The 26,781-nt window shown below is 44.4% G+C and overlaps 2 protein-coding genes across 15 annotated transcripts in view; one reads left to right on the top strand and one right to left on the bottom strand.

Annotated features, from left to right (window-relative positions):
• mark3a (MAP/microtubule affinity-regulating kinase 3a) overlaps window positions 1-20,929 on the top strand; it is a 56,064-nt gene extending 35,135 nt beyond the window's left edge. Inside the window, exons 5-19 of one of the 14 annotated variants that reach the window (XR_010328639.1) lie at window positions 47-112; window positions 2,554-2,624; window positions 5,219-5,275; window positions 6,711-6,947; window positions 7,451-7,591; window positions 8,101-8,200; window positions 8,853-8,965; window positions 9,209-9,359; window positions 9,676-9,890; window positions 10,398-10,501; window positions 12,468-12,734; window positions 15,918-16,000; window positions 16,133-16,205; window positions 18,211-18,255; window positions 19,361-19,455. Coding sequence is in view for 13 of the 14 variants with exons in the window: in XM_064324795.1 (XP_064180865.1) it covers window positions 47-112; window positions 2,554-2,624; window positions 5,219-5,275; window positions 6,711-6,947; window positions 7,451-7,591; window positions 8,101-8,200; window positions 8,853-8,965; window positions 9,209-9,359; window positions 9,676-9,890; window positions 10,398-10,501; window positions 11,167-11,346; window positions 12,468-12,734; window positions 18,211-18,255; window positions 19,361-19,706 (2,093 nt within the window). In the remaining variant the exon portion in view is untranslated. The other 13 variants (XM_064324772.1, XM_064324795.1, XM_064324694.1 and 10 more) reach the window with 13 other exon arrangements.
• A 1,450-nt stretch (window positions 20,930-22,379) lies between these two features.
• LOC135249325 (creatine kinase, testis isozyme-like) lies at window positions 22,380-25,753 on the bottom strand. The gene is made up of 8 exons (XM_064324863.1): window positions 25,518-25,753; window positions 24,561-24,748; window positions 24,172-24,326; window positions 23,949-24,081; window positions 23,641-23,812; window positions 23,088-23,211; window positions 22,814-23,003; window positions 22,380-22,591 (listed from the first exon to the last, which is right to left on the bottom strand). The coding sequence occupies exons 1-8, from the start codon at window positions 25,526-25,528 to the stop codon at window positions 22,413-22,415; spliced, it is 1,152 nt and encodes a 383-aa protein (XP_064180933.1). The 5' UTR covers window positions 25,529-25,753; the 3' UTR covers window positions 22,380-22,412.
• Window positions 25,754-26,781: the final 1,028 nt, after the last annotated feature.

The following is a 26,781-nucleotide window of genomic DNA, read 5'->3' as shown; positions in this document are numbered from 1 at the left end:
CAGTATTGGTGCCTAACAGAGTCATCCTCTTTTCACGCTCTTACAGTGAAGCTGTTTGAGGTCATTGAGACCGAGAAGACGCTGTACCTGGTAATGGAGTATGCCAGTGGAGGTGAGTGTGCTAAACCAGCCCAAACCAGCCCGAACCCGTGCTGAACATCAAGAGAGGGGTGGTTTTTAAAAAAACCAACGGCTGTATGCTAAATGTAGAAATGCAGCCTTCCTTTGAGATTTGCATCTTGAAAAAGGCGTGAGCTCAAATTGCTAAGAATGTTTCACATTTGGCGGAAAATGCAAAACGGCGGTGCACGCCCGGCGATTATGCACGCATGACACTGCGGGCCTCCTGCATGGGTGCACAGAGAGGGCCAGTGGGAGGAGACTTTGCTGAGATTTGGGAGAGCGGAGTGAGGAGGCGGAGGAGGAGGAGGAGGAGGAGGAGAAGGTGCGTTTTTTAATGTGGTGGGGGTACCCAGCCCAGCAGCAACTGCTCGGGCGCACGAGAGATCCCCGTCACGTTTGAGCAAGCCAGCGAGGGAAATGGGGAGAGCAATAAGGCAGACGAGGAGGCTCAGTAACGCACAGGGTAATCGCCTGCAGCGTCCGCAGGCTGCTGCACAGGGAAGAACGACACTGAGCGCGAGAGCGTGCTGCTCCTGCGTTTGAGAGCGTGCGTTTAAGCCTATGGGATGCAGGCTAAATGGAGCGATCAGGGATTGAACATTATCAGATGGCTTTATATAAGCACCACTGTAGCTACTCGTCATGTTTTCACAAGCTTTCAAAACAATATGAACGCACAGATTTTTACAGAGCGCGTCTGTGGGCTTAAACATGCCTAATCTCCCTGTGGCCAGAATCGCTGCATATTTCTCTGGCGGTGAGGATCTCGTGCCAGTGCCTGTCCCTGTGTGTAGGCTTGCATGCGTGCTTTTGTGTGCATGATTGACAGGCAGGCAGCCTGACTGAGAGATACAGACAGGCCAGTGCTGTTTCAGTGGCGGCAGGGGACGGTGAGCACGGCCAGTCTTAGCAACACAAGAACACACACACATGCGCACAGGCATACACACACGCACTCTCACTTCTTCTCCCTCTCTCACACACACACACACACGCATCATTTGACATGGGGAATCGCACCACATATGTACCGACTGGGATGATCTACGGAAATTCTTTATTAAATGGATAGTTCACATTTTTTAGACCCAGGTCCGCAGAGCTACTCACTGCAAATTATGTGATAAATTGGGTACATGTCGAGCTCAGACTCTCCTGCCTCGAGTATACATAGCTCTCTCCTTTAACCGTATCAGCCAAATAACACTGATTTAATGGGGACTGAGAATCACCCCCTTACAGCTATTCAACAAAGACGCGATTAATAAACCAAACTTAATTAGGCTTCAGCATCTGTTTATTTGCTTGTATAAATAAATATTTTGGAAACAAAATGTGCCCGTACCCCTGAAAAAAGTATTATTAGTTAGTATTGATCCACTGAATCAGTGTTATTTGGCTAACAAAGCGAACAGCTAACTAAGAGGGAGTTACACGTACTCGAGGCAGGAGGCTTGGAGCCCGACATGTCCCAAATTTATCACATAATTTGTGGTGAGTAGCTCAGTGGACTTGGCTCTAAAAAATGTGGACTATCCCTTTAAGAGAATGTTCTTAGCCTTGCTGCAGGGACTTGAAATGCATCTAAATGACTGCTCCTCTAAAGCATAAGTCACAGTGTGGTGATGTGCCACACAATCTGGATCATACACGGCAACAGTAACCAAGGGCCCTTATGGTGACACATAATTGGCTGTGTCATCCAGTGATGGAGAAGCACAACCTGTCTCACTCTGCAATAGCATCTCCTTCCGGGTGTTCAGATATCTGTAGGCTGCCTTGCCCCAGCTTTGTCAGTTGTGCAGTGCTGCAGCGCAGTAACAGTGCTGCACAGCTGGCGGATTCTCCAAATAAGCAGCTGTTGGCTGCATAGCTTTCGCAGGATGGCCATGCTTGGGTGTGCCCACTTGAGTACACAAAGGATACTGGAGCGATGGGACCGGCTTGCATTAGCGATAAACTGTTCCAGATGGGCGAATCAACCGAAAATAGGGATAAAAATGTAATTTTTAAAATAATTAACGAAAAAATACTGCTCCTTCCTACCTTATACCTTTAGTCCACCAGTACAGAGGTGGAGAATGGCAAATTGCAACATTTTGTTTTGTAGAGACCCCACAATTGAATGTTTATTTTTGTTTGCATTTGCTTCAGAGAACTTTTATTGTTTTTTTTTTCTTGCACTTAAGAATTAATATTTCTAATTTTACCATGTCATCACTGCTTGTGTTTCCCTGTAGACTAGCGCATCTAGCGCAGATCAGCTAATTAAACATTTTCCAGATGCGTAGTTACTTGTCATACGTTTTTACTTTAGAGAAGGTTTGATATGTGTTATTTAAAGTTATCGAGTTGTAGAAATGTCATTGTGAGTGTAATTGAGTCCTGCTGTCAAGCCTGCTTCAGCTCTCGCCTTCCTTGTCTTTGCAGGAGAGGTCTTCGACTACCTCGTAGCACACGGAAGAATGAAGGAAAAGGAGGCCAGGGCTAAATTTAGACAGGTACCGCAGTGTGCTCATTTTCAGACTATCCCCAGCCATATGTCATTATCCCGTCCCGATCTAACATTCACCAAGAAAGCCGGCCATCGTTACTGCATCGCTATAGAAACAAGTTTGGAAGGGGTGATACACCGGCATCTCCACACATCACTGACTGGGACTGTACCCATGTATACAGCAGGGGACTTAAATGGGAAGCGTAACAAGGTGAGGTGTGTCGCTGAGACACTGAGTTGACAGCACATACAGCAGTTTGCTCTTTGTACAGCAGCGTACTGTTTTACCCTCCGGCTGTTTAAAACTCCGGCCCAGGCACCAGTGTCTTTACTCATCATGCCACAGTCTCTACAGAACATTCCTCTTTAGAGTGTTCCTGTTAATCCTGTGGAGAGATGGCTGCTGTGATATATGTTCTGCATTATCCCAGAGTGAGTCATGTCTGCTCAGTCAGGGGCCACTCAAGTCCCTGCTCCCGCATGCATGTGCAGATAGATCCATTTGAGGTTGCAAATGGCGGTTGCCTGGAGATGGCACACCTAATGTTAGGATGAATTTCACTGGCTGCTCCTTTGATCATGTGACTGTCCTGCACGGCTTTTAACCTTCAGTGGGCTGCAGGATGCATTCAGGCTCCTGGCTCTGCAGAGTAGAGATATGCTTTTCTGTGTCAGCTGAAATCTAGGCTTTCTATTAATGGTGGAGCCAAGTGTATAACAAATCCATGTAAACTGTGACATCATGAAAAGAAAAGGATAAAAGGTTGTTAGGCCATGTCCTTTAGGAAGTCTTCTAATTTGATTTATAATGTTGCCGCAATTAATGCCATGTTTTTTCATAGATGTCGCAGATCCTCCGATATTAAAAGATTAAGTCTTGAAAACTTCTAATATAATGTTTTAACTGGACAAACATGTATCCGAAATTTCTTGTGTCCTTGTAAGTGGGGCATAAAAATAAACGGAAAAGCGTTTGCTTCTCTCCTCGAGAAGGCTCTTGCTGCTTGTTACGGATGCACACAGGGACTGTGGCCCATAGGGTTTAACAGTGTGAGCTGTGTGCATCGAGTTGAAATGATGTTAAAGTGCCAGAGCTAAAAGGCTAACGCTACTCCGAGAAGTGAATACTCAGTCATGGCAGTCAGTCAGTCAGCATTTTGTGGAGCTGGCAGAGTGGCGCTCTGCACTGCATCTGATATCCCCGTTGATTACGAGGGAAAACTAAACTGCTACAAATGCATCGAAAGTGTTTCGCTTTGAGAAGCTTGCTCTGTCAGTCCGGAAAAGAGAAGGCATAACTAAGGAAGGCCTTTTCTGTAGGAAAGCGATCAAATGAAACCGTACATGGTGGCTTCTTGACCTTGCCTTAAAAAAAGTACTTGAGACCATTGCTTTATATGAAATTCATCTGGCTGTGATTTCTCTGAGGACTTTTCTGGTTCTTGCGAAGAGGTCAGACTTCAAGGTTTATTTCAACATAAAACTGTCCTCATGGTAGATGCATGTTGTGCGGTTATCCAACAGCATACTGTTCCAGATCAGGAGAAAATTGTGTTTTAGGAAAAGCCCTTTTAGATTAAGGCTAATGATTCTGTCAGTGCTAAAATCTATGTTAATTCATCCAATTAACTCTTGATTTATTGCATTAATTTTGTGCTGTAAGTCTCCCTGGCCTTTTGCTAACTCATTTAAGGACATGTACTAAAGATCTTGTGCTATTATTCCATCCCTTTATGTAATTGTGAATGATTCTGAACAGATTTAAGGAGTGCACGTAATTGGATGAAGGCTGTTCATTTGGATATAAGGTGAAACGGAGCTGCTGTAGCCTCATGTGCAAGGCTCCTGAAATTGTCCTGTTAATAATACAGATCTGCATTGCGCTGGAGAATGAGAAGGTGTTATGAGAACTGTAAGTCACCCGTGAGAGCTGTGTGTGTGCTCAGGAAATTGTTTGTGTAATGAAAAGTTCATGTGATATATGTGCCTCGTTCACACACACACACACACACACACACACTGCCAGGCCCAGGGCTCCAGCTGTGCTTCTGAGAAATTAGCCGAGTCCCTCCGTTTAGCGCCAGGGCCTCCGCACACCTGCCCTCTCTCTGCGAGCCGCACGTGCTCCATCTCCACGCCAGCAGGTTTGGTGTGTATTGTCTCAAACATCTGTTTGAGGCTGAGCGCACAGAAAGTTTGCTTCATTAAAGTGAATAGGGGTAGAGCAGGCCTTAAATGCAGCCTTTGGTCCATCGATGGAGCCAATCGATTTCTGGCATCAGTCATGGTTGCTCACCACCTCTCCTGTCTCCAGTAGATCCATATAAGTATTTGCTGCTTTTTTAGGAGCCTGACAATACCCTGATAAGGGTATCCAGGCTTAGAATGGCTCATGGTAAAGGTTAGCATGTTTTAATGAGGTATGTGATGAAGGCTATGTTTCTGAGCACATTTAAACCCTCTGTTTCTTACTCTTGTGGGTAGACTGCATCACTTCTCAGATTGTAAATAACCTTGAGTTTAGTAATGGGTCAGTAATTTATCGCCGCCCTGTCTTGGCTCTGTGGAATGATGTTGGTTTTTGTCTGCTTTGTTTAGATTGTGTCTGCAGTGCAGTATTGCCATCAAAAGCACATAGTTCACAGAGATCTGAAGGTAAGCGATCCTCACTTGCATGCTTTCTATTGCTGCAGTGTGCATGTACACAACTATCGCACATTACCATCATCCACTGCTGTTGTGCGGTCTTTAATTATTCACATTCCAGGGCCCTTAATGCAACGTGTCTGCCTGACTGCTTTAATACTGGCAGCATCAGCTCTGGAAGGAACTGGCATTCTGTTAAGCCACAGAGCAGCACCACAAGACCTTGCTCTTTGTTTCCACCCGATTGTGTTATGAATGATTTATGAATAAAGGGATAAAAGCTCCGATATCTCTATGATTCATAAACTGCAGGGAAGGTAATGGAGGTTTCAGCTCTGTACCTTGTTTTTGGCTCGACACCGCCTTTCATAATTTTTCCCGTCACTCATTCTTTGATATATGGCTGTGAACTGTCACTGAACCGAAGGGTCTTCTGCTGGATCCATTGCTCAGATAACATGCAGTGGCAGACTATGACCCCTGAGCAAAACACAAAAATGAAAAATGAATGAAAAATAATTGAATTGAGTTAACTGTGCTGTGAATCTTCCTTTCCCTCCCCCCATTACCATTTAATTCAATATACCGTCGATGTTTTTCTTGCCCTAGGTCCTCATTTATCAATATTTTTTATATTAGATCCTGGAATTATCGTTTGTGCGCACCCAACGTTGCTTGCTTTCAGTCAATTTTTCATCAGTCAGGTGTATGAGGCAGACGATGCTTTAGTTTCAATGTTGAGATCAGAAGTTGACCTTCTGTTGTGCATATATCAATTGGCTTTCAAGTTAAAAAGCTTTTTATTGAAACATGGATGGTTTCCCTCATACGAAAAAGGCCTAAAATAGCCCTGAACTTAGAACAAGTAGTCCTGGATGAAAAATGTTTTTCTAAAAATATCAGTTTTGATAAAAAGAATAATGTTTTGCAGTTTGTTATAGTTATGCATTGGCAACAATAGCTAAGGCAAATTAGACAGTTCTGTGATTTGTAGGGACCTTACCAGTAGACTTGGAATTTACACAGGGTTTACTGTACCAAGTTAACATTGAATGACATCTTTTTCTATTCTATTTTTTTCAGCAAAAGAACATTTACATTCCCTGAAATAAATATACAGGGTTGTCTGCTTTCCCTTCAGTGTCAGTATGTTTGTATTTGCAGTCAGGAGCAAGTGTGGAAATTAGCCAGGCAGAGTTTTTAATTTTGATAAATGATGTCTTTTCCATGAAAATAGCCATTTGTGTACAACCTTGCGCATGTAAGGTTAGTCAGTCATTTGCTTTGTGCTGCAGTATAAAGCGTATTAAACTAGTTCCCTTTCACAAGTGGTATGTGCAGCACGTGCACATGTTCGGAGTTTCTGTGTAAAGTGAGGGAGCTTTATTCCAGAATATTCCGGTACATCTCCATGTAAAGGCTTCCTCTCCCCGTCTCTCCTCAGGCAGAGAACCTGCTCCTGGACGCGGACATGAACATTAAGATCGCCGACTTCGGCTTCAGCAACGAGTTCACGATGGGGAACAAGCTGGACACGTTCTGCGGGAGCCCGCCCTACGCCGCCCCCGAGCTCTTCCAGGGCAAGAAGTACGACGGGCCCGAGGTGGACGTGTGGAGCCTGGGCGTCATCCTCTACACGCTGGTCAGCGGCTCGCTGCCCTTCGACGGACAGAACCTCAAGGTCAGAACGTTCGCCCAGAAATCCTCAATTTCACTTGTGTTGGATTGTTGTCAGCTTTTCTTAATTGATGGTGAAAACCGGATCTAGAGAGTTAGATTGCTGTAGAATATAAGCAGTATATGCATATTTCATAATATGTTTTTTTTTTTGGGGGGGGGGGGGGGGTTGGATTTTGTAGGATAAAACATGGCTCACATTTGTATTGCAAGTCCTTTGGCAGATGTGATTGATATATTTGTTATTTTTTGGTTCTTGGTTAACATAGTTGATTTTATTTTGACTTTTGCAATTTTGCATATATACTCCCTGGAATATTGTTATCCAGGTCTGACAGTATTGCTTGTATTAATCAGATGAACAGACTTATCTTCTCTTACATTTTAAGTTGCTCTGGATAAGATCGTCTCTGAAATGAATGTAATCATAACGTAATGTGCTTTCTGTGATTCTGACATTGTGCCACCGTGTGTCCTAACTTTGTTGCTCTTGGCTGCCCCCTGCAGGAGCTGCGGGAGAGGGTACTGAGGGGAAAGTACAGGATCCCCTTTTACATGTCCACAGATTGCGAGAATCTCCTCAAGCGCTTCCTGGTGCTGAATCCAGCCAAACGGGGAACACTTGAGGTGAGAGAAGACGGCGAAAATGTAAATATCTCAACGTTTACTTCATCCCAACCCAACACCTCCCCCTCGCTTTCCCACACCCCAAACCTGTCCACTCCTGCACTTACCACCTCCTCCTTCCTGTGTGAAACTGTTGAGTAGCAGGTAGACTTGCCATATCCCGGTTTCTCTTGAACACATACTCACCTCTTCATGTGCTAAACAATAATGCATAATTCTAATTCATGTGCCACTCTGCGCTATAACCCCACCATGCCTGAAGGCAGAATCATTCAATTACAAATACAGCACTTCCAAGGTGTGAGATGTGTTAATGGGCAATGTGTGTCTTCTTCTGTTTTGTGTGTAGTGCTGATGGGCCTGTTTATTAACTTGCATGAAAAATGATAATTATGGAAATTGATTTGTGGCAGAAAACCCCCTCACCTGATTCCCTTTGTATTTGCATGGCTAACTGATGGTAAAAATACAGCTTTGAAGTCAGATGGTTGGTAAGTGGTTGTGTTGTCTGCTCACCCGGTACTTTCCAGCAAATAATGAAGGACCGCTGGATCAACGCAGGCTGCGAGGACGATGAGCTCAAGCCCTTTGTAGAACCAGAACTGGACATATCGGACCAGAAGAGAATAGGTATGAACAGCGTCAACTGAAAAGGGAGGCAGGCGTTTGTTCTTTGTATCTGCAGCATGAATTTTAGGTGATCATAAACACTTTGCTTAAGACCAGAAATAAGACTGGAGACACAGATACAGGTATCTCTGATGCATCCTCGATAAAATCGACAAGACTGAGCAAGGGTTTAAAATGATTTGATCTGAAAGGTGTGTTCTGACACTGGCCAACTTGAGTCTGGTGGCAGGAGGTAGAGCGAGAGGTTAGGGAGCCCCCCCCCTCCCTTTTACCCCTCTGTTTGTAAGTGACCCCACACTGCAGTGGCCTCATATGGCTGATTAATGTTCAACAGACTGGCAGACCCGACGTGCTCACTGAGAGAGCCCTTTTCATCTCAACCCCAGGCCAAGCTCCCACAATGCAATGCAGCTGTAAACGCATCATCGATTGTGTGACAGCGGCTCCGTGCTTGCGGAGAGATTTGTGTGAGCCGATACAAAGATAATGACTCCGGCTGAGGCAGCATGGTGACAGCATTAGATTATGGCCCCGGGGCCAGCGTTGGAGGGAACGGGCTTTGGCAGTCCTTGTTTGGCAGTGTGAGTGTGGAGCCTCCGGGCGGGGTCGCGTGCCGTTTACCGTACTGTTCCTACCCTGCGCCCCTCTGCAGACATAATGGTGGGCATGGGCTACTCCCGGGAGGGCATCCAGGAGTCCCTGGCGCGAATGAAGTACGATGAGATCACCGCCACCTACCTGCTGCTGGGGAGGAAGTCCTCTGAGGTGAGAGACGGGCGGGGTCCCGCTCTAGGGGAGCTGCTGTGCCAGGTCGTTTTTTAATATGCAGACTTCGGTCACTGCACACACCTCCTTGTAGTTTACACACTGCTCTGCTTCATGGACATTGGCAAGAGGGAAATGCAACATGGAACACATATGCCATTACGTTCACAAAGGTCTAATGTACTAGGTGTGTACTAGTTCCCAAACCAACTGTGTTTTTTTTTTTTTTGCTTTGCATGTCAGCTGGAAGCCAATGACTCGAGCTCCACCAGTAACCTCTCGCTGGCCAAAGTCCGGCCGAACAGCGAGCTGAACAACGGCCAGTCTCCGTCTCACCTCAAGGTCCAGCGGAGCATCTCCTCCGGCCAGAAGCAGCGGCGTTACAGCGACCAGGGTGAGCGAGCCGAGGAGGGGCGGGCACCGCCGCTGGGCTGCTCTACTGTAAATGCTGTCATTACGTAAATCAGGCTAACGCTTGCTGCGAAAGGGTAAAGTCATAGTGATTATGGAGTCATAGTGATTATGGCCAGTTATTGAAGCACAAGCGCTGTAGACACAGAAGCAGAGGAGAGAGCCTTGATGGCCGTCCCTTGCTCTTCCACCTCGTGTTCAAGGGCAGCCGAGAATTTATCCGCTGAAGTGGAGAATGGCGACTTGATCCAGCAGCCTCAAAATGACTCCGTGCCCCCTCTCTCACCACCTCTCCCCAGCTGGCCCATCCATTCCCTCAGGGGTGGGTTACCCCAAGAGGAGCCAGACCAGTACAGCCGACAACGACCTCAAAGAGGAGGGCGGGGTTCAGCCGCGCAAGTCCAGCACGGTCGGGGGGCGTGGCGTGCCTCCCACCAGCCCCATGCTGGGCAACGCCAGCAACCCCAACAAGGCTGACATTCCGGACCGCAAGAAGGGCTCGACCGCTCCCAGCGTGAGTGTGCTCGGTCACATGACCATGCCATCGCCCCGCCACTGGGCACACATTACATTGCATTTTATTTGGCAGACGCTTTTATCCAAATCATGCGTCACGAACTAGAAGTGACGCATGATTACAAGAGATATGATAAAGCGCTACAACATCATGATGGTAGTACAACAAGTGCAATCGAAAAGTGCTAAATAAACATGCACGTGTAACATGAAAGTGCTAGAAGATCAAGATGCAAGGATACGAGTGATATGAGAGTGATCCAAGATTGGGAGTAACGCAATAGTAGTGTAGAGTAGCACACTGTTCAGTGTCCATAGTGCGTGTATACATTTACACCAAGGGCTCATAGCATGGGAAGCAGGTACGCAGACACAACCAGAAGACCTGCACATTAGCATAGCAACCTTATGTTCTGTCAGCTGCATCTGAAGGTGTGAAGCACTCAGCTTTGTGGAGTTGCAGTTCGGATCTGATGCGTTGTCCCCCGCGTCCTCACCGTTTCAGAATAACTCGGTGTCTGGAGGGATGACCAGGAGGAACACGTATGTGTGCAGCGAGAGGAACGCCACAGACCGCCTCACTGTCATTCAGAATGGAAAGGAGAACAGGTACGGATCTGAGCAGACCCTCCCGCGTGCACTCTGACCCCTTGCCCTGCTGTACAGTGTGGTGTTAGCAACAGGCCTGAATGATTAGCACACGCCTGAATGATGTCACTGCACTGCAGCCTTTTCCACCTGCATGTGTGTTGCTTTCTTTCTGCAGCTATTTCTTTGTGAGCGCCAAAGGTTTTTTTCCCCCTGAATCACATGAAATTGATTTCTTCCTGAACCAGCTCTTAAAATATCCTGTCCTCTCTATAGCATTGTGGCCTCCACTATCACATTCTTCCCCTATAAACCTTTATTTTTCAAGAACGTGTTCTAGTTAAATAGCTCAGCTGCAGTTCTTTATAAAAAAAATATTCCATAGCAGACACAATTCACTGTTTACTTTGTATGTTCATTGGATAATGGTACATTTTGAAAGTCTCACTAAATGTAGTGCTAGGTCTACAGTACAATGGGACTTGTGTGACTTCAGAATCCAAACGTTAGTCTTACTGTATATGCTAAACATAGCATATATATATATATATATATAGCACACTATCTGCTAAAACATGGGCCTCCTCTGTATTTCTCTTTCGATTATCTCATTTATTGCACCTGTTCTTTCCCTCTGTTGCCATGGACGCTGCCTGCCTCTGCCTGGCATGCGCCCCAATTCACAGCCTGGCTGCCATGTCCGCTTGCGCGACTAGCCCGCCCGCGTACGCGCCGGTGTTTGCCGCCGCCGCCGCCGCCTCGGCCCGGCTGCAGCACCAGAAAGCCGTGTCGCTCTCGGCCTCGGCCCACTGCGGCCGAGCCGCGCCGCCGCCCGCCAACAGCGGGGCGAACGTCTTCAGGCCCAAGTAAGGCGCAAAAAAGGGCCCAGCGTCTGTCTCTCTAACCCGAGTCCGCCCCCCCGCTTTCTAATCCGTGTGCTGCCACCTCTTCTGACCTTTGATCTGTGGGTGCCGCACGCCCACATCAACGGTATTTGTTTCTAGCCTTCGACAACCTACAGCTCATCCCCTTAGCCACGCCCATCCTTTATCCGGGGAGCTCTGGCTGTCAGTCATCCTGGTGGCTCCGCCCCCACATTTTCAAGAATCCAGTTTTTTTTTTTCATCATGGGCTCTCGTGTCTAACAAAGACATTTCTTTTTTATTCAACAGAAAACCCTCCATTAGGTTTCTGCCACTAACTCCAGAAGTGTCTTTTCTTAAACTAACAGTGGTGTTATCTGCATATATTAATCTGTATTAACATCACCTATGTAGATATAACTAATTACAGCAGCCTAGTTTCCATATGGAAATCAAGTCGATACTAAACAACAGTATAATTAACGCAATCACTTGGGTGTCTAGAAAGTGTTCCATCTCAGCTGTTATTATTGTATGTATGTGCGGCAAAATGATCCTGTGGTAAGATGTTTTTTTTTTTTCATTTCTCACTAAACAACTGAACTCTAATGCTAGATTTTATTTGCCTAAAAACGGTGATGCCAAACTGCGATGTTATACATTATTTAGCACCTCAGTGGATTGACGTTGTTAGGAAGTCATGTGTGACTTGGGAGAACCACACATAGGCGGTACATGGTACAGTGTTGCAAAATGTGGGAATTTTTCTGGAGGAGTAAAGTGGGCCTGTTTTCAGGAAGTTGCAGTGAAGGTTGAAACTTTCTAGTCCACATGCACACACAGTGCCTGGATGCGTTCCTGCTGCAAGACATGATACCGCATCCCAAGTGGGATTTTTTCTATGTGCAAAACACTGTTGGCGTTCACCCCAGCAAATAGTATTATTTTCTCCAATGCTCAAGCAGTCCTTTGTTATTGTGAGGACAGTGCTTTGTATCTGGGCTGAGGCTGGTATTGAGGACACGGCTTTAGAGAAGCCGGTTCTTCCGGCCCTGTGGCCCAGGCCCATATGTGTGGCATTAGGCCTGTCCGTGACCCGCCCTTCCCCACCCCCCCTCTCCCAGCACGGCGGGGACGGCCGGCCAGCGGAACCCGGTGGCGTCCACCCACAGCATCAGCAGCGCCACCACGCCCGACCGGCTCCGCTTCCCGCGCGGCACGGCCAGCCGCAGCACCTTCCACGGCGGCCAGCTGCGGGAGCGCCGCACCGCCACCTACAACGGCCCGCCCGCCTCGCCCACCCTCTCGCACGACGCCACGCCCCTCTCGCAGACCCGAAGCCGCGGCTCCTCCAACCTCTTCAGCAAGCTCACCTCCAAGCTGACGCGCAGGTAGGCACGCTCCGCCCACGCCCGACTTCCCCCCGCACTGAGCGATCGCTCCATCCTGTATAACTGCTGTTGATTTCCAGTACAGTCCAGTAATGCACTCCTGACTGTCTCGGGGGTTTCTTCAAACCACACAGACCATAGAGCGTCTCTCTCACTTCTGTCCATGGTTTGATATCACGCATGTGATTTGAAACCTAATGCGTTATCTAGTTTTGTCTCATTATCGCTATTCTTCTTGGGGAATACCCAAATATTCAGAGATGTTTAATTTTATTTGAAATCATACTGTTTTTATTATAGAAATATATCAGCGTCACTTATCCTTAAGCTTTCCCCTAAAATCTTTGATGTGTAGTCTAAGGTATGTAACCAAGACAGGTATTATGTCCATGTTTTACTTAAATCTTTTAAAATGTTTATGTTTTTACATTTCGAATGTTCGACTACCTTATTTCTCATAACATCCTTGTAAAACGGCATTTTTACATGTGCAAATCGTTTCTTTAAGTATTGTACATATATTTATGTTCCATGTGGAACTTTTCTCAGTGAAGGGAAAAAGTTTTGTCATATTGGGGTTTTAAAACCAGAAACCTGTGACTCTCACGTAGAAACCATAGAAAGCCACCGCCTTTCTAATGAGTCTACGCACCAGTGGCTATATTGTCCCAGAGCTGTGTTCAAACCGCAAAACGAATCTAGGGTTTACTAGATTGAAGTGTGAAGTGACTCTGGCCTGAAACTAGGAATCAAAATCAACTTCCTCGCCTTAAGCCACTCATTCAGTTAGCTCCTTTTTGCACCATGCTAATTCCAGCTTCCTCGTTATTTTTACCCATTTGGATTATTAGCTTCATTTTGCCTTCAGTTTTCCTTTCATCATTTTTATTGCTTTTGTTATGTTTTTGTTTCTAGAAACATGTCATTCAGGTTTACCAAAAGGTAGGACATTCAATTGGCTTTCTTGTACAATTAACCAAAAAACTTATGAGCTTTTGAAAACAACAACAACAAAAACTGGAATGATTTTATATTGCAACCCCTCTGGTTTGAGAGCTAAACACTTTGCTTGAAGCTCAAGTTGCAGTGAGCACCGATCAGCTACTCGGAGTGCAATTAAGCATGCCTGCAAAAGCTGCTTTCTTCTCAACTATCAATAAAAACAATCAGCAACCAGCAAACTCTTTACTAATCACCCATGCATGCCTTTCCACTGAGGTGAGGTCTGTGTACAAATACAGGGTCTTTTTGGATTTGTTTTCACAAAAGTGCTTACCTATTTGTCACACAAGACTTATTTCAGGTAAGTTTATTTTCTGCTTGTATGTATGATGTACATGCAGTATACCGGGAAGCAGTCCCGTGCAATGTTAATTGCAATACTTTGTTTCTGCCTTGTAGATCTTTCATGGCAGCACAAGCTGTAATGTTTTGGAGCTGCTTGTGGAATGGGGAAGTGGAAGTGAGATTGCAGTGTGCCCTGCTCTGTTATTGTGTCGTAGTGAGAAATAGATTTGGTTTCAACACCCATAAACAGGCATTCTTCAGCTTTAGCCGTTTTGACTAGCAGTCCTTGAGAGTTTTGAAACAGCAGCTCTTAATGGATTAAGAGGAAACTTTAGATTTCTGCCGGGGGGGGGGGTTATCTTTTGTAATATTTCTTTCTTTTGAATATTTGGACTCAAAGCTATGGTGCCATGGCATTATTATGCATGGGAGATTGCATGGTCTGAGTTGGCAATAGAGGACACATGTAGTGCAGATTATCAGCCTTAGAGAAGCCATTATTTATTGCATTTGGGCATCACAGTAACATTAGCACAACATGCATTACGCAGCAAGCAAGCATTTGCAGTGCGATGCTAGTCTAAACCACAACCCATGTCCCCAGGAGGCTTTTCATAGGTCTATAGCAGTTTAACAACTGGCATTATTAGAAAAGGATTGGAAGAGTTGGTTTCTACCACAGTTCTGTTTCTGGTTCCAATGTAGTGCTGTGGAGACATCAGGAGTGTCTCTGTGTGCCCTTGATCTGTGTCAGTGTGTGACAGACTGGTAATAAACTCTTGGTTAGGTAATTCAGGCCACGACTTCGGGCACTCAGTTTGGCAACAGAATGACATGTCAGTTGAAAGAGGTACATTGCAAGAAGGTACTTGGGTATTGAGACCCGTCTCCTTCCTGCCTGTCTTCTGGGTTCTGGTGCTCTTTGGGTACCTGCGCCAGCCCTATAACTCCGGTCCCCGAATTTTCCTGCCCCCACCTCAGCCTCTGGACTGCTCAGCGCTCTTTCTGTAACCCTCGTCTGGGTGAAACTTCAGATTTGGTGTGAAACTCCTCAGGCAGTTAGGGCCAGGTCTCCAGTATGGAGTTTTAATACAGTTTTCCTTTTGATGTACTTTTCTCTTAGGAATGTTTACAAAGTTGCAGCGAAAGCAAACCTTACACTCGCTGTAAATGAGTGAAAATCCCAGTCCATGTCCAAATGTTCAAAGACAGAGCACTAAGAATATAAAATATCATTGTCCAGTGATGGGGGAGCAGACTTTGCTTCGCACAGAGGCAGGCTGTGGTCTCCTCACCGACGTCACCATCTTATCTGTGCACAAATCCCAGCGTCTGGTGGTCAGGAGTCTTGCGCCACATTCGTTTTTCCTGTCCATCACTCCGCACCTCTCATCCATCTCAGCTTTTTTTTTTGCTCGTGTCATTTCCACGTCGATGTCACCCAAGCCGCCTGTCAGTTGATTCTTATTCCTGCTGTGGGCAGAAGTGTGGGGGGAGACGCCCTCGATGGCCGCCCCGCTGCCACGCGCGGAACGTTGCACAGTTGCAGAGAGCTGTTGCTGCTCTCCTATGGTTACTGCACTCGGCCTCTGCCATCTTACACAGGAACGGGCAACTCCAACGCGAGCACCCGCATCCCAAAGGCCGTGTTCCCTCCACCGTCGCTGCAGAGATCCTTAAGATCACACTGCGCAGCGCTAATCTCAGATTCCAGTGGTACGCAGTCAAGGCTTTTTTTAATAAGCGGTGGAAGGTGTTTAAACTGGTGTTGAGTCCTGGTGCTCAGACAGCCATGGTCAGCTGTGCTCCACAGGCATTCTCTCACCCGCTAAGTGTACTGCAGTGATGCTGTTCACCTGTTTGTGCAGTTTACTTTTCCACTCTTCCTCTCCTTAGGGTCACTATTGACCCAACCAAACGACAGACCGCCAACAAATCGGGGCCTGCCAACCCCCCTGCCCCTGGAGCAAAGACTCTTAGTAAGTCTTCAGTCCACCAGCCTGTCCTCCTCTTGACATTTGTTTTCTGTGAACATGTCTTACATCAAGAATTTTTTATGTTCTTTTTTGTTTTTATTTTGTTATATCAATAAAACCAACCCTTTTTTTCAGAATCCATCTTTTCTTGCAGATTCAGGAGCGGAAGATATAGAAAGTTGTAGAAAATCGGAGATGGAGAAATAGAGTAAGGTGCTAGGGCTTTGTGGTTCCCCCTGCTGTTTTGCAGAGAGACTGACCCCATGGACAGACAGACAGACAGACAGACGGACAGACAAACGCGGGCACACACGAGACATGAACGCATAGGCACAGTGACCGTGACCCTTGCCTGCCCCAACTCTGCCTGCACTCATACAACCAGAAGCCCCCGCCCTCCCCCGGGCCCCCTGTCACAAATGGGGTCCTGGTGCATCACCCCCATATCCTGTATCCCTATTCATCCAGCTGGTTGACTTGAGAATGTAGCGCAAGTCGCCAGCCTCTTCAGGAGCCCTTGGCATCTCTGTGTCAGGTGCTGGGCCTTGGACAGATGGAGGGTAGATTCCCCTCCATGATGTGTTGAATGCCGGCCCTGGTACTGATTTTCAAGGCTCTCTTTCCCATGAGAGCTGTGGCCAGGTCGGACAGGGATGCGAGGTGGAAGGTTGAACATCTGCCCATCGTGCCCCACAGTCGCCGCTGAAAACCGCCACCGTTTCCCTCACAGTCCAGGTGGAAGCTTGACCTTTCGCGGGCTTCCCCAGCTCTGGTAGCGAACCACATCACGGACTGTGAGCCTCAGAAATAGATTTTAGCATGATTAACCTCAGGCCTGAAGCATCTGCTTCTGCACCTTCTGTGGTCTGACTGGTTCCTATGACACTCGAGTCATCAGCATGATATACCAGCCAGCTGCCTTCTCATTTTGAGCTGCTGCAGAATTCACGTAATGCAAGCACTTGGAGCGACTGCTCTCTCCTCTTTCCCATTCCACACCAGTCTGTTTCTGTTTCTCTCCAGGACCAGAAGAGGTGGACATTAGACCCTGCTTAAGTCAGACACCTTTTTGCATTCTGCTTCTTTGCAAGCCTGTTAATTTTCCGCACAGGAGTTTTCTGTGCTGTGCCTTGAAACGGCAAGTGCTGCTGCTGGTTATGATCGTTAATGCAGTTTGCCTGGAAAAAACAGTTTTCCACATTGTTTCAGTGCCGGTCAAATGAAATGTGAATACTGTAGATGGTCCCATTAGCAAGTCGAGTCGAGACACCACCAGGCTCTTGCTATAGAACCTCTTACCTTTCCGAAAGCCTCAGCCTGACTGACACCAGTCTGCAGTGTCTCCTTGTTTCCACCATATCTGGTCTTCAGCCTACCAGGCTGACCCCAGAGTTCTGCCTTGTATCTTCATGCCCCGCCCAATGAGCACCAGCATTGCTCCCCCACCCCCTCTGTTTGAGCCTCTGACACCCCCTTACTCGATTAGTGCGGACTGCATGAGCCCCCGGACCTTCTGGTGTCAAGTGTTGTATCTGCATGCCAGTGACCGTGTGTGTTTGAATTCTTTCTTTGTGAAAGCGTACGTGTCTGTAAATCTGGTGTGTGCACACACAGACGCATGCACACACACACTCGCGTGTCGGCACGCCACTGTCTGGCCCCTCCAGCCTTCACAGAGTGTGCCCTTTCTGGTCTTTGCTCACACACTCGTTGTTTTCTGTTGATTTTTTTGGTTAAAGAAGCAAGAAAGTGACTGCCAGCAAGACAAGTGCTACTGTTTTTTAGTCTGCAGTCTGCATGTGGAAATTAAAGCCAGGAAGTTCAAGCGAGACATTTTCTCTGTGCTAGCGTAATTCAGGATGTTGTATTTATTCTGCCGCTCATCAACATTTCTTGTTTCCTCTGTTTTAATTTAAATGCATGCCTGATTTTTAGAGCTGTGCTGAACTTTCCACTATATCACAGCCAATGTGGGCCATAATGGGGGTGATGGTGAGCTCCTAAATACTGGCTGATGGCTTTCTTGGTTTTATAACTGTATATGTGTATATGCTGTCATCTCTCTCTCTTCTCTCCCTCTCTTATTGTTGTATCTATTCTGAGTTAATAGTGTCAAATGTTTTTATTTTTCTGCTTTTAATGGAATAAAAGATCTGTGTGTTTCTCTTTTGCCTCCCCCGGCCCTCTCCTTGGTGGTTCTGTCTGTAATAAAGAGTCCCACCAGAGTTTGAGAGAAACGGGAGATTTGAGGGCTCAAGGTGAGATGAGCTCAGCTGACTCTTATGATCTGTCTGTCATGTGACATGCTTCCCTCTCCACTTTCCCCCGTCACCGATCACCCACTGCCATTTTTTCTGTGTCAGGCGTCTTTAAACACATGGACAACTTGGGCACTTCCTGGAGCAATCCTGGTTGTCCATAGCACACTGTCATTTGAGTTTGTGTTCAACTTCAAATGAGTCTAGTAATTTTTAATTTAATATTGGAAGGTCCTCCATCAGCGCAGTGAAAATTAAGCATCATTCAGTATTTTCATCTTAATCTTACACTGCCTTGTTTTAATGATTATTTTATTTTACAGTAGGAGTTGTGAGTATTTTGACCTCTGCTTTCTCATACTGTGGCCTTCAAACCCCCTTCCTCAGGATTTTATTTAAAGTTAAATGTACATGAGTGGTGTCAGCAGAGGGCAGTATTTAGCAGCAGGAAGAGCAGTGAAACAGTTCCTGAGCTCTGCAGACACCTTGTGGCTAACGTTGGGAATAGCTGTTTAAGGAGTAACCTGCAGTACATATTTATTGAAATCCTTTAAGAGCAAGCTGTTGGTCTTGCAATATTATCCTCAGGGAAGTATGATATCACGTGTTGTCATGTGTGACTGATGCATGTTCCATGCTGGTATCTTGTCTCACATGGTCAGCTGTTCCTCTCCTGTCCCAGTTCTACATCATCCTATTTTTTTGTGATTTGAGCTTCCTTGTAATTTGCCTGCTTTCATCTGCTTGTTTTCTGCTTGAGAGCTTGCATGTTTCAACAGTGAAATGCATGTCGTTCATTCACAGTCTGTCCCTGTATTGTCATTTGCATAGTCATGTGACATCTTTTTCATGAAGGGGAACAAGGGAACACCATGAATGCAACCACGTGTCAGGTCATCTAATTTCCATAAGCACAGAGCACAGGAGCGCACTAAATAAACTAAGATACCAACTGATTAATCGAAATTGCATGCAAAAAAATATATAACATGTCAACACATGCACACCCACACACACACGCACACTCACATAACCATCACTTAAGACAGGACACACAGATTTGCTCTGCCTGTTAACCTGCTTGGTCTGTCTTTTTTCCTTGTAGTCGCAATGTATCTGGGGATCAAAAAGATGAAAACAAAGACAGCAAACCCCGCTCCCTCCGATTTACCTGGAGTATGAAGACCACCAGCTCCATGGAGCCCAGCGACATAATGCGGGAGATCCGCAAGGTCCTGGACGCCAATAACTGTGACTACGAACAGCGGGAACGCTTCTTGCTGCTCTGCGTCCATGGGGATGGCCATGCAGAGAGCCTGGTCCAATGGGAGATGGAGGTTTGCAAGTTGCCCCGCCTCTCGCTCAATGGCGTGCGCTTCAAGCGGATATCAGGAACATCCATTGCTTTTAAGAACATAGCTTCCAAAATTGCCAATGAATTAAAATTGTAAAAAGTACAGTAAAGGAAAAAAACATAAAACAAGCATAATTAAGCTGTACATTCTTTAAAAGTAGCAGTTTCATAAAATTGTTTCTCCAAAACACTCACAAAGTATGTATTGATAATAATGTATAGAATAATGCTTTAGGCAATAATTTCGTGCATCTTTGAAATTGTATTATTATTGCTATTATTATTGTTGTTGATATGGCAAGAGTTGTTGAGCTGCTGCAGAAGATATGATGGACATTCAGATTGAAGAATTTGCCCTTTTTTACTGGAACTGCACTACAGCATTTAGTAGCCCATGGCCTCCAGCAGAGCACCCACTCTTGTAGTTCTCTGTGATATTCCGTAGGGGTTAAAATCTGTTTAAGTGATGGCTGAGAGCTCTGGGTGAGGGTGGGGATGGTCCTAGACTTGCTGATAGAACCGTGGATCAGAGGAGAGATTCATCATACAGTCCAATCTGTAGGATTGGAAACAGCCACAGCACCAGGCCAATTGCTGGGGAACTGTGCCGAATTCAGGGCACCCTAAACTCTTGTCGGTCTGTTACTTGGAGACATGGAGAACTTGAATGCTTCTGCCTAGAGAAATGGCCTCGAGGTATTTATTGCACAGAAATTCTGATTAGAACCGTTACTGGTGTTTTGGCAAGGTAGTCACAGAGATATGTTTGTTACCTTGTCTTCCAGCAGTTATGGTTGGTGATTCTGTCGCACTGAACAGGTTAGTATTATCGCTCAAAGAATCAAACCCGGATATGATGCTGCTGCTCCTGAAGCCACCTGTATTTGATCGGCCTGGGGTGTAAAGTCCATTGTGAAGCTATGAATTATGGGTATTCAACAAGTTTCTCTGACCTCGAGGAAACAATCTTAGCCAAGCTGTAGACACCTCCCTTTTTTTGTTTAATCTCCAGAGCTGGTCCTAATGCCATCTATAGTATTATCCAGCACAAGGACAAAGTTGGATGTGGTTTACCATTCTGAAAGCATTCAAATGTCATATTATTTATTTGTTTTTTTTATTATTTCGTCAAGACACCTTCCCCCAAGAAGTTCAGCACTGTTTTTGAATGTAAATAATGTAACTTAGTTTTGCAACAACTGCATATTGTTATACTTTTTTCCTTTTTTAAAGTCCTGTCATGAGTCAGGAATTATGGAATTAATGCAACTTGTCACCAGGTAAGGTTCACCATTGTCTCCATTAAAACATCCTAAAATCTGTACGCCTCAGTGTCTGTTTGACTGGATGAATAGCTCATGCAGAGTGGTGTTGTATTTGCTATACATAGTTATGTTGTAACACCCAAAAATGTCCATGTTTTTAAATGTAAATGATGCAAATGGAGTGTTATCAAAGCAAATGGTTAATATCATTTTTCAATTATTGCACATCTGAGAATACCCTTCCTGATTCAATTGATATTGACAATACAATTTTGAATTATTGTCACGGTGACCTTCTCCATTCAAGTTTTCAATTTTCCAACTCATTTGGAAAAACACTGAGCTTGAATGTTATGAATGGTTTCTACGTGTGCACAATGCAGATAAACTCTCCTCATTTGCACAAGTGCTACTTTGCATCTCAGCCATTACATTTTCACCTTGGTCTCTTTGGAAAAACGATATGAAGATGTCACCCGTGGTGACATACATCCTGATTATTTGTATGGGAGTGTTTTGGGGGTGATTATATAAAATATAAAATCATTTTTTGTTTATTTAACTGGTAAGACCCCATTGAGATGAAAATCTCTTTTACAAGGGGGATGTCACATTATAAAACACTAAGTTGCAAAGACAAAGAGAACTAACAATCAAAATGACCACAGTATTGATGAGACAGCTATACAGAGATAATATGGTTGCTTCATAATGAAAGTCTCATCTGTCAGAATAGAATGGTTGTCGAACTATAGATCCTTTGTTCTGTCAATTGATGAGTGTTGTTTCAAGGTTAAATTTTTAAATATATTTTTAAAAATTGATAGGTATTTCAATAACAAAATAACCGATGACTGCAACCCTAGTGGTAAACAGCAAAATTTAACCAATACAGAGCATGAAATTATGTTTATCTGTGAGGAACTGACACAAATTGTATGCACAAACCAACATAACATCGCTGTGCCATCGGAACCCGGTGGAATGTGTGTTGTGTCCATTGGGAAAGAAAGTGAAGCAAATGCTGATTCTTTTGTATTTATGTTAATATGTCACTAAAAGCAAGTTGCAGTAGTCATTTTTTCCATTATATTTTTGGTTACATTTCTTGTGATGGATATATGCTGCTAATCAATATTTTGTTCATGAAAAATGAACAATTACGATGTATACAAGTGCGCTCAAATGCATGTTATAACCTCAAATTCTTTGACTATGTTGATAGGCAAGGGCAAATAAGCAGCATGGGTGGTGTTTTCCCCCTCAAGTGTGTGTATGAATGAGTTCAACTGATTCCACAAGCCAAGAAATGTATTTAATGTAAGATACATCCTCAAGAACAATTCAGTACTGTGTAGATACAAGTATTCTTGACAACACTGAAGGAAGAGTTGTCCAGTGTAGATCTCTAACACTCAGCAGTTAAGGATTCCCCAATTTAAATAAAACATTTTGTAATTATAAATTACTAATTAAATAATAAAAAAATAACATTTAAACATACGTTAAGTGGATGGGTAAGTGTCAGGCATTGCATTTTACTTCTGGACAGGCATGAGGTCATCAATGGGCCCGCCCTTCTCTAGGCACTTTTCCATGTCCACCATCAGTTTGACTCCATCCACCACCATCTGCACCAGCTCCACTTCAGAGAAGCCCAAGCGGTCAGCATTAGAGATGTCAAAGATCCCGCCCACAGCTGCAGTGTCCACACCACCTGACAATTCATGAAAGAAATGGATAGATGACAACAATCCACGCCAAGGAAAAGATTATAGACTGTTATTTCCTGTGAGCCTTACTTTTTATCCTCAGGAATTAAGTCTCTTCAAAAAGATGCAAATCAGTTAAAATACACTCAAGATCTCAAGACTCAAGACACTATGCTGACACATGCTGTCAATAGAACACATGGATCAAAGTGGGGTGCATACTGTACCTGTTCCACGTTTCTGAAGCCTTAGTCTCTTCAGAATATCCTCAAATTTGTCATGTTTGCTGAGGTTGGGGAGCTTGACGTGGACTCCACCACGTAGGCCAGTGCCCAGGTTAGAGGGGCAGGTCAGCACATAGCCCAAGTGCTCGTTCCACATGAAAGGACATCCCTTCTGTTTGAACAGGGCCTCAATCTGCAAAGGTGTAAAAGGATGTTTACAGGCAACACTATCAAAACAGTCCCATTAGGAGATAAGAAGTCTGTGCTTCCCAGTTACCTTGGTTAGGCCAGTGCAGAAGCGGGTGAAGACCTCCCTCATGTTCCCACCTGTCTGCATGGAAATGACTCGTAGGTGATCTTCCTCATTGACCCAGACCAAAAAAGTCTTGTTGTCATTGTGCCTTTGGAGAGAAAAAACAGACGGGAGACATATTCCCTACGTTATTATTTAGCTAAAGTCTAGATCTAACAGGATGACATGTTGGCTTCAAGTAAGTCAATGTATAAATAAGTAAATGTATCAAGAGTAAAAAGAGTAAAAAGAGTTCTAATGCACTTTTGACATTATAATGCTTTGTAATTGAGGATGTCTGACATACAAATGAACAAATTCATGAAGACATTATTAAAATGATAAAATTGTGATCTTCTCATAACAAAATTCAAGCAGATCTACAATTCTCTTTGTTTTGTCAGTGATCAATATTTTGTAATAAAGCATAAATAACCGTCCCTTTGGAATGCAAATGTGGGCCGCATGCTACCCAGTTACAGAGCCAGACATGGTTGTGAGACAGAGCATGAAGATTGCAGAATATGAATTTTCTCACCAGATTCCCCGGCCATCAGGCCAATCACGGGCCATCCCAGCAGAGAGCAACAAGGGAGAGACTGGCTTATCAAATAGGAAGTGGTCATCGATCAGCTGCTGCTGCTCTTCGTCTGTCATGTTCTTCAGAGCATAGTATTTGCCTTTCAGGTCCCCATCTAATGAACTCAATGCTTAGGACAGGATGAACATTTCATAGTTAGAGATTCCATGTATAACACAAAAGGAGAATAATTTTTTCACAATTAACACAGAATTGACATCAAAATTCCAATGGCAAGATTCCCACAGATTCTCAGACAGGTGTACCTTCAATGGAGAGTTTCTCAATAGCACGCCGCTCTCCACGGCTGCAGTGAGGAGGCAGGCAGAACCCACGGATGCTCCTGCCAGTGCGGACTCGGCAGCTCAGGACATAGTTGGGGTCCAGGTCATCCCCACCCTGGGCAAAGTAAAATCAGAGGTAAGCGGAGGCCTCATTAAGAGAGATGTACAGCTGGGAACCATCACTTCAAATAAGCAGAAATGGTACCTTCAGGTTGTCAGGCTTCAGGTCAGTCTTGTGTTTGTCTGAGGGCTTGTATCCTCCATGTCTGTCTTCAATTATAGGGTCCAGCAGATCCTGGAAGACTTCATAGGTCTCCTCGTCTCCAGCCACACAGCCCACTGTCATGATGAATGGGTGGCCTGGAGAAGACAAAACCACAGAGGCAGAAATGTCAAATCAAGAGCAGAGGTCTTCAAATGCAGTCTGATCTCACCATACACTTTCACTTATTCCAGCAAATTAATAAAATATATCAAGAGTAAAGAGTAGAGGTCTTCACATCCACCTCACATACTTTCACTTTATCCAATTAAAGATCAATAGAACCAAGTGCTGGCATTAGCGCTACAGCTTGATGTTCAGACAAGTTTTACCAGGGTTATCCACTCCTGTCTGAATGACACCATCTACAGTGAACCCATTGGGTGTTGATTTGTCTCGCAGTTTCTTGTACATGTCCAAGGTTAAGACTTTGGCCATGTGATTGTTGTGCTGACTCAGGTCGGGATACTCCTCCTCAGCAGACAGCTTCTTGATTGACAGTGTAGCCATTGAAATAGTACTAAAACAAACGAACAAATAAATAATTATTTGTAAATAAAAGGTCTATCCTCTTTCAGCCTTAGTGATACCACACCATAATGTGTTTGTTTTCCAAGTGCTCATTTCTTGGCTAACGTTTGAATAGCTAGCGACACAAAAAATGGTTGGTATGAGGTTTGGATAGAATGGGATTAGAAACAATGTCAGTACTATTACTTTAGTGTGGATTGATGTAGCTATGTCACTTCACATTTCATATCCAGATAACTAGATGTAGCTAGATGTTAAATGTCCACGCAAATTATCATGGCAAAATCAGTTTCAAATATGTCAGTTCGATGTAAGGTTGCCAGAGACGGCCGGTTTTCGACCGCAATGTCTGCTCTGTGGTCCGGACCCAATGAACAGTGTCCCGACCAGATGATGTGAGGCCTAATGTCAGTTAACAATGTAGACTGGTATCCCGCACATCGATCGTAGGAAAAATTTGCTCAACCAGCGTTTTAAAGTAGGCTAGTCTAAACGTTGGCTAGCCAAACCGAACCCTTTGCACGACACTTATTTAGTAGCTGCCTAATTTAAAGCCACCTATTTAAACATTGCAAGATGGCTACCTAGGTAAGTAACTAGCTAATTCCGTATGGGTAACTGAATATACAGCGTAAACATAGCTAGCTAATTTAGATGATACCTATAAACCATATAGCTATGGTAGGTGCTAAGTTATCTGACTAAAATAATGACTGTTGCGAATTCACAAGATGTCTAAAAGAATTGAGCTAACTTACATATTTTCCATTTTAGCTGTAACAGTTGGTGTGTCTCTACGAAGTTAACAGTTAACGTTTCCTTGCTGCTGATGTTTAATTGATTCAAAAATGTTTGTTGTACAGCTAGAAATATACGTTATTTATCGTTACATTAACCGTTAAGTAGAATGTTAGTTTCAAATTGAAAAACAACTACAAATGATGCGATTTATGAGCCTTCCATGTCTGTGTGAACTACAATTAAATGGCCATCGATCATAATTCGACGGCAACTTGTTGCATCGTTAATAAACGAACTTTCCTGACCCTGCCCTTTATTGAGCCTGTATCATTGTTACAGTTTTCACATACCGTAAGTAGTTTATCGTAGAATTTAAAAGGACACGCATTCTTTTCAGCAATACCATTTTCTCGCTTAGAAAATAATAGATTAATCGCATATCCTATCAGTTTCTTGAATGCACCATATGACACATCTATAAGCCTATTTAGCCTACAGATCCAACATAATAACAAATAATGGTTACAATAAAATTGACGAAGGAGGGATCACCAGCTATGTTTGCAATAAAGTAAATTAAATAGATGAAAACATAGAGAAGCCTTACATGTTTTCCATCGTGTAGCCTAGATCTGTGGCTCCGTAACTGAAGCGCTTGTTTCCTTCGCATGGAGACCACTCAAAAAGAACCGTTATAAAACTAAGCACTTAATTTTAAAATTAAATAACGATAATGCAAATGATGCAGAAAGGATTATTTTGTAGGTGGGCCCGCGTTGCTGTAGCCTACTGCTAAGTTATTTTGTTTCCACTGATTGGCTTTCTGTACCTTTTCAATAGCAAAACATGTTTAATTGCTTGTCATAAAACGTTACGTTAATTGACTTGTTAATTAGTATGAGAAATGGACTTTTAACAAAAAAAGAGAAAATTATCTCGTCCCTGGTTCATTTGTGCTATTAGAAATGCAATGCGTTGGCCTATTCGCATTGGCTAACTAAAGTTGTCTAAAAGGTTTATTATAGTCTAAAGATAAAAAAATTCGGTTATATTGTCACCGAGGGACGTTCAGGAAATATGTTGATATGCTGATAGTTTTCACAAAAATAGCCTATAATAGGCTACGCAATGAATCCTGTGCGGGTCAAGAAAGGATTTCTATTATGCCACAAAGTGGTGCTATTGAGCTTCATTACAATCAGTGTAGGACAACTCCCTTGTCTTTGTTTGGCATCCACAGAAATGACAATATCTACTATGTAATGAGTGAACAAATACTAA

This window comes from Anguilla rostrata, chromosome 1 (assembly GCF_018555375.3).
Source record: "Anguilla rostrata isolate EN2019 chromosome 1, ASM1855537v3, whole genome shotgun sequence".
Taxonomy (NCBI): Eukaryota; Metazoa; Chordata; class Actinopteri; order Anguilliformes; family Anguillidae; genus Anguilla; species Anguilla rostrata.
The sequence above is the reverse complement of the archived record's forward strand: the minus strand, read 5'-3'. Positions and strand labels throughout refer to the sequence as shown.

What these genes read in the sequence shown, in the direction of transcription:
- LOC135249325 (XM_064324863.1), bottom strand. An exon ending in TGAGAAACTCTCCATTGAAG is followed by an intron (nt 23,813 to 23,948) that starts GTACACCTGTCT and finishes TCCTGTCCTAAG; the next exon opens with CATTGAGTTCATTAGATGGG. An exon ending in GCTTCAGAAACGTGGAACAG is followed by an intron (nt 22,592 to 22,813) that starts GTACAGTATGCA and finishes ATGAATTGTCAG; the next exon opens with GTGGTGTGGACACTGCAGCT.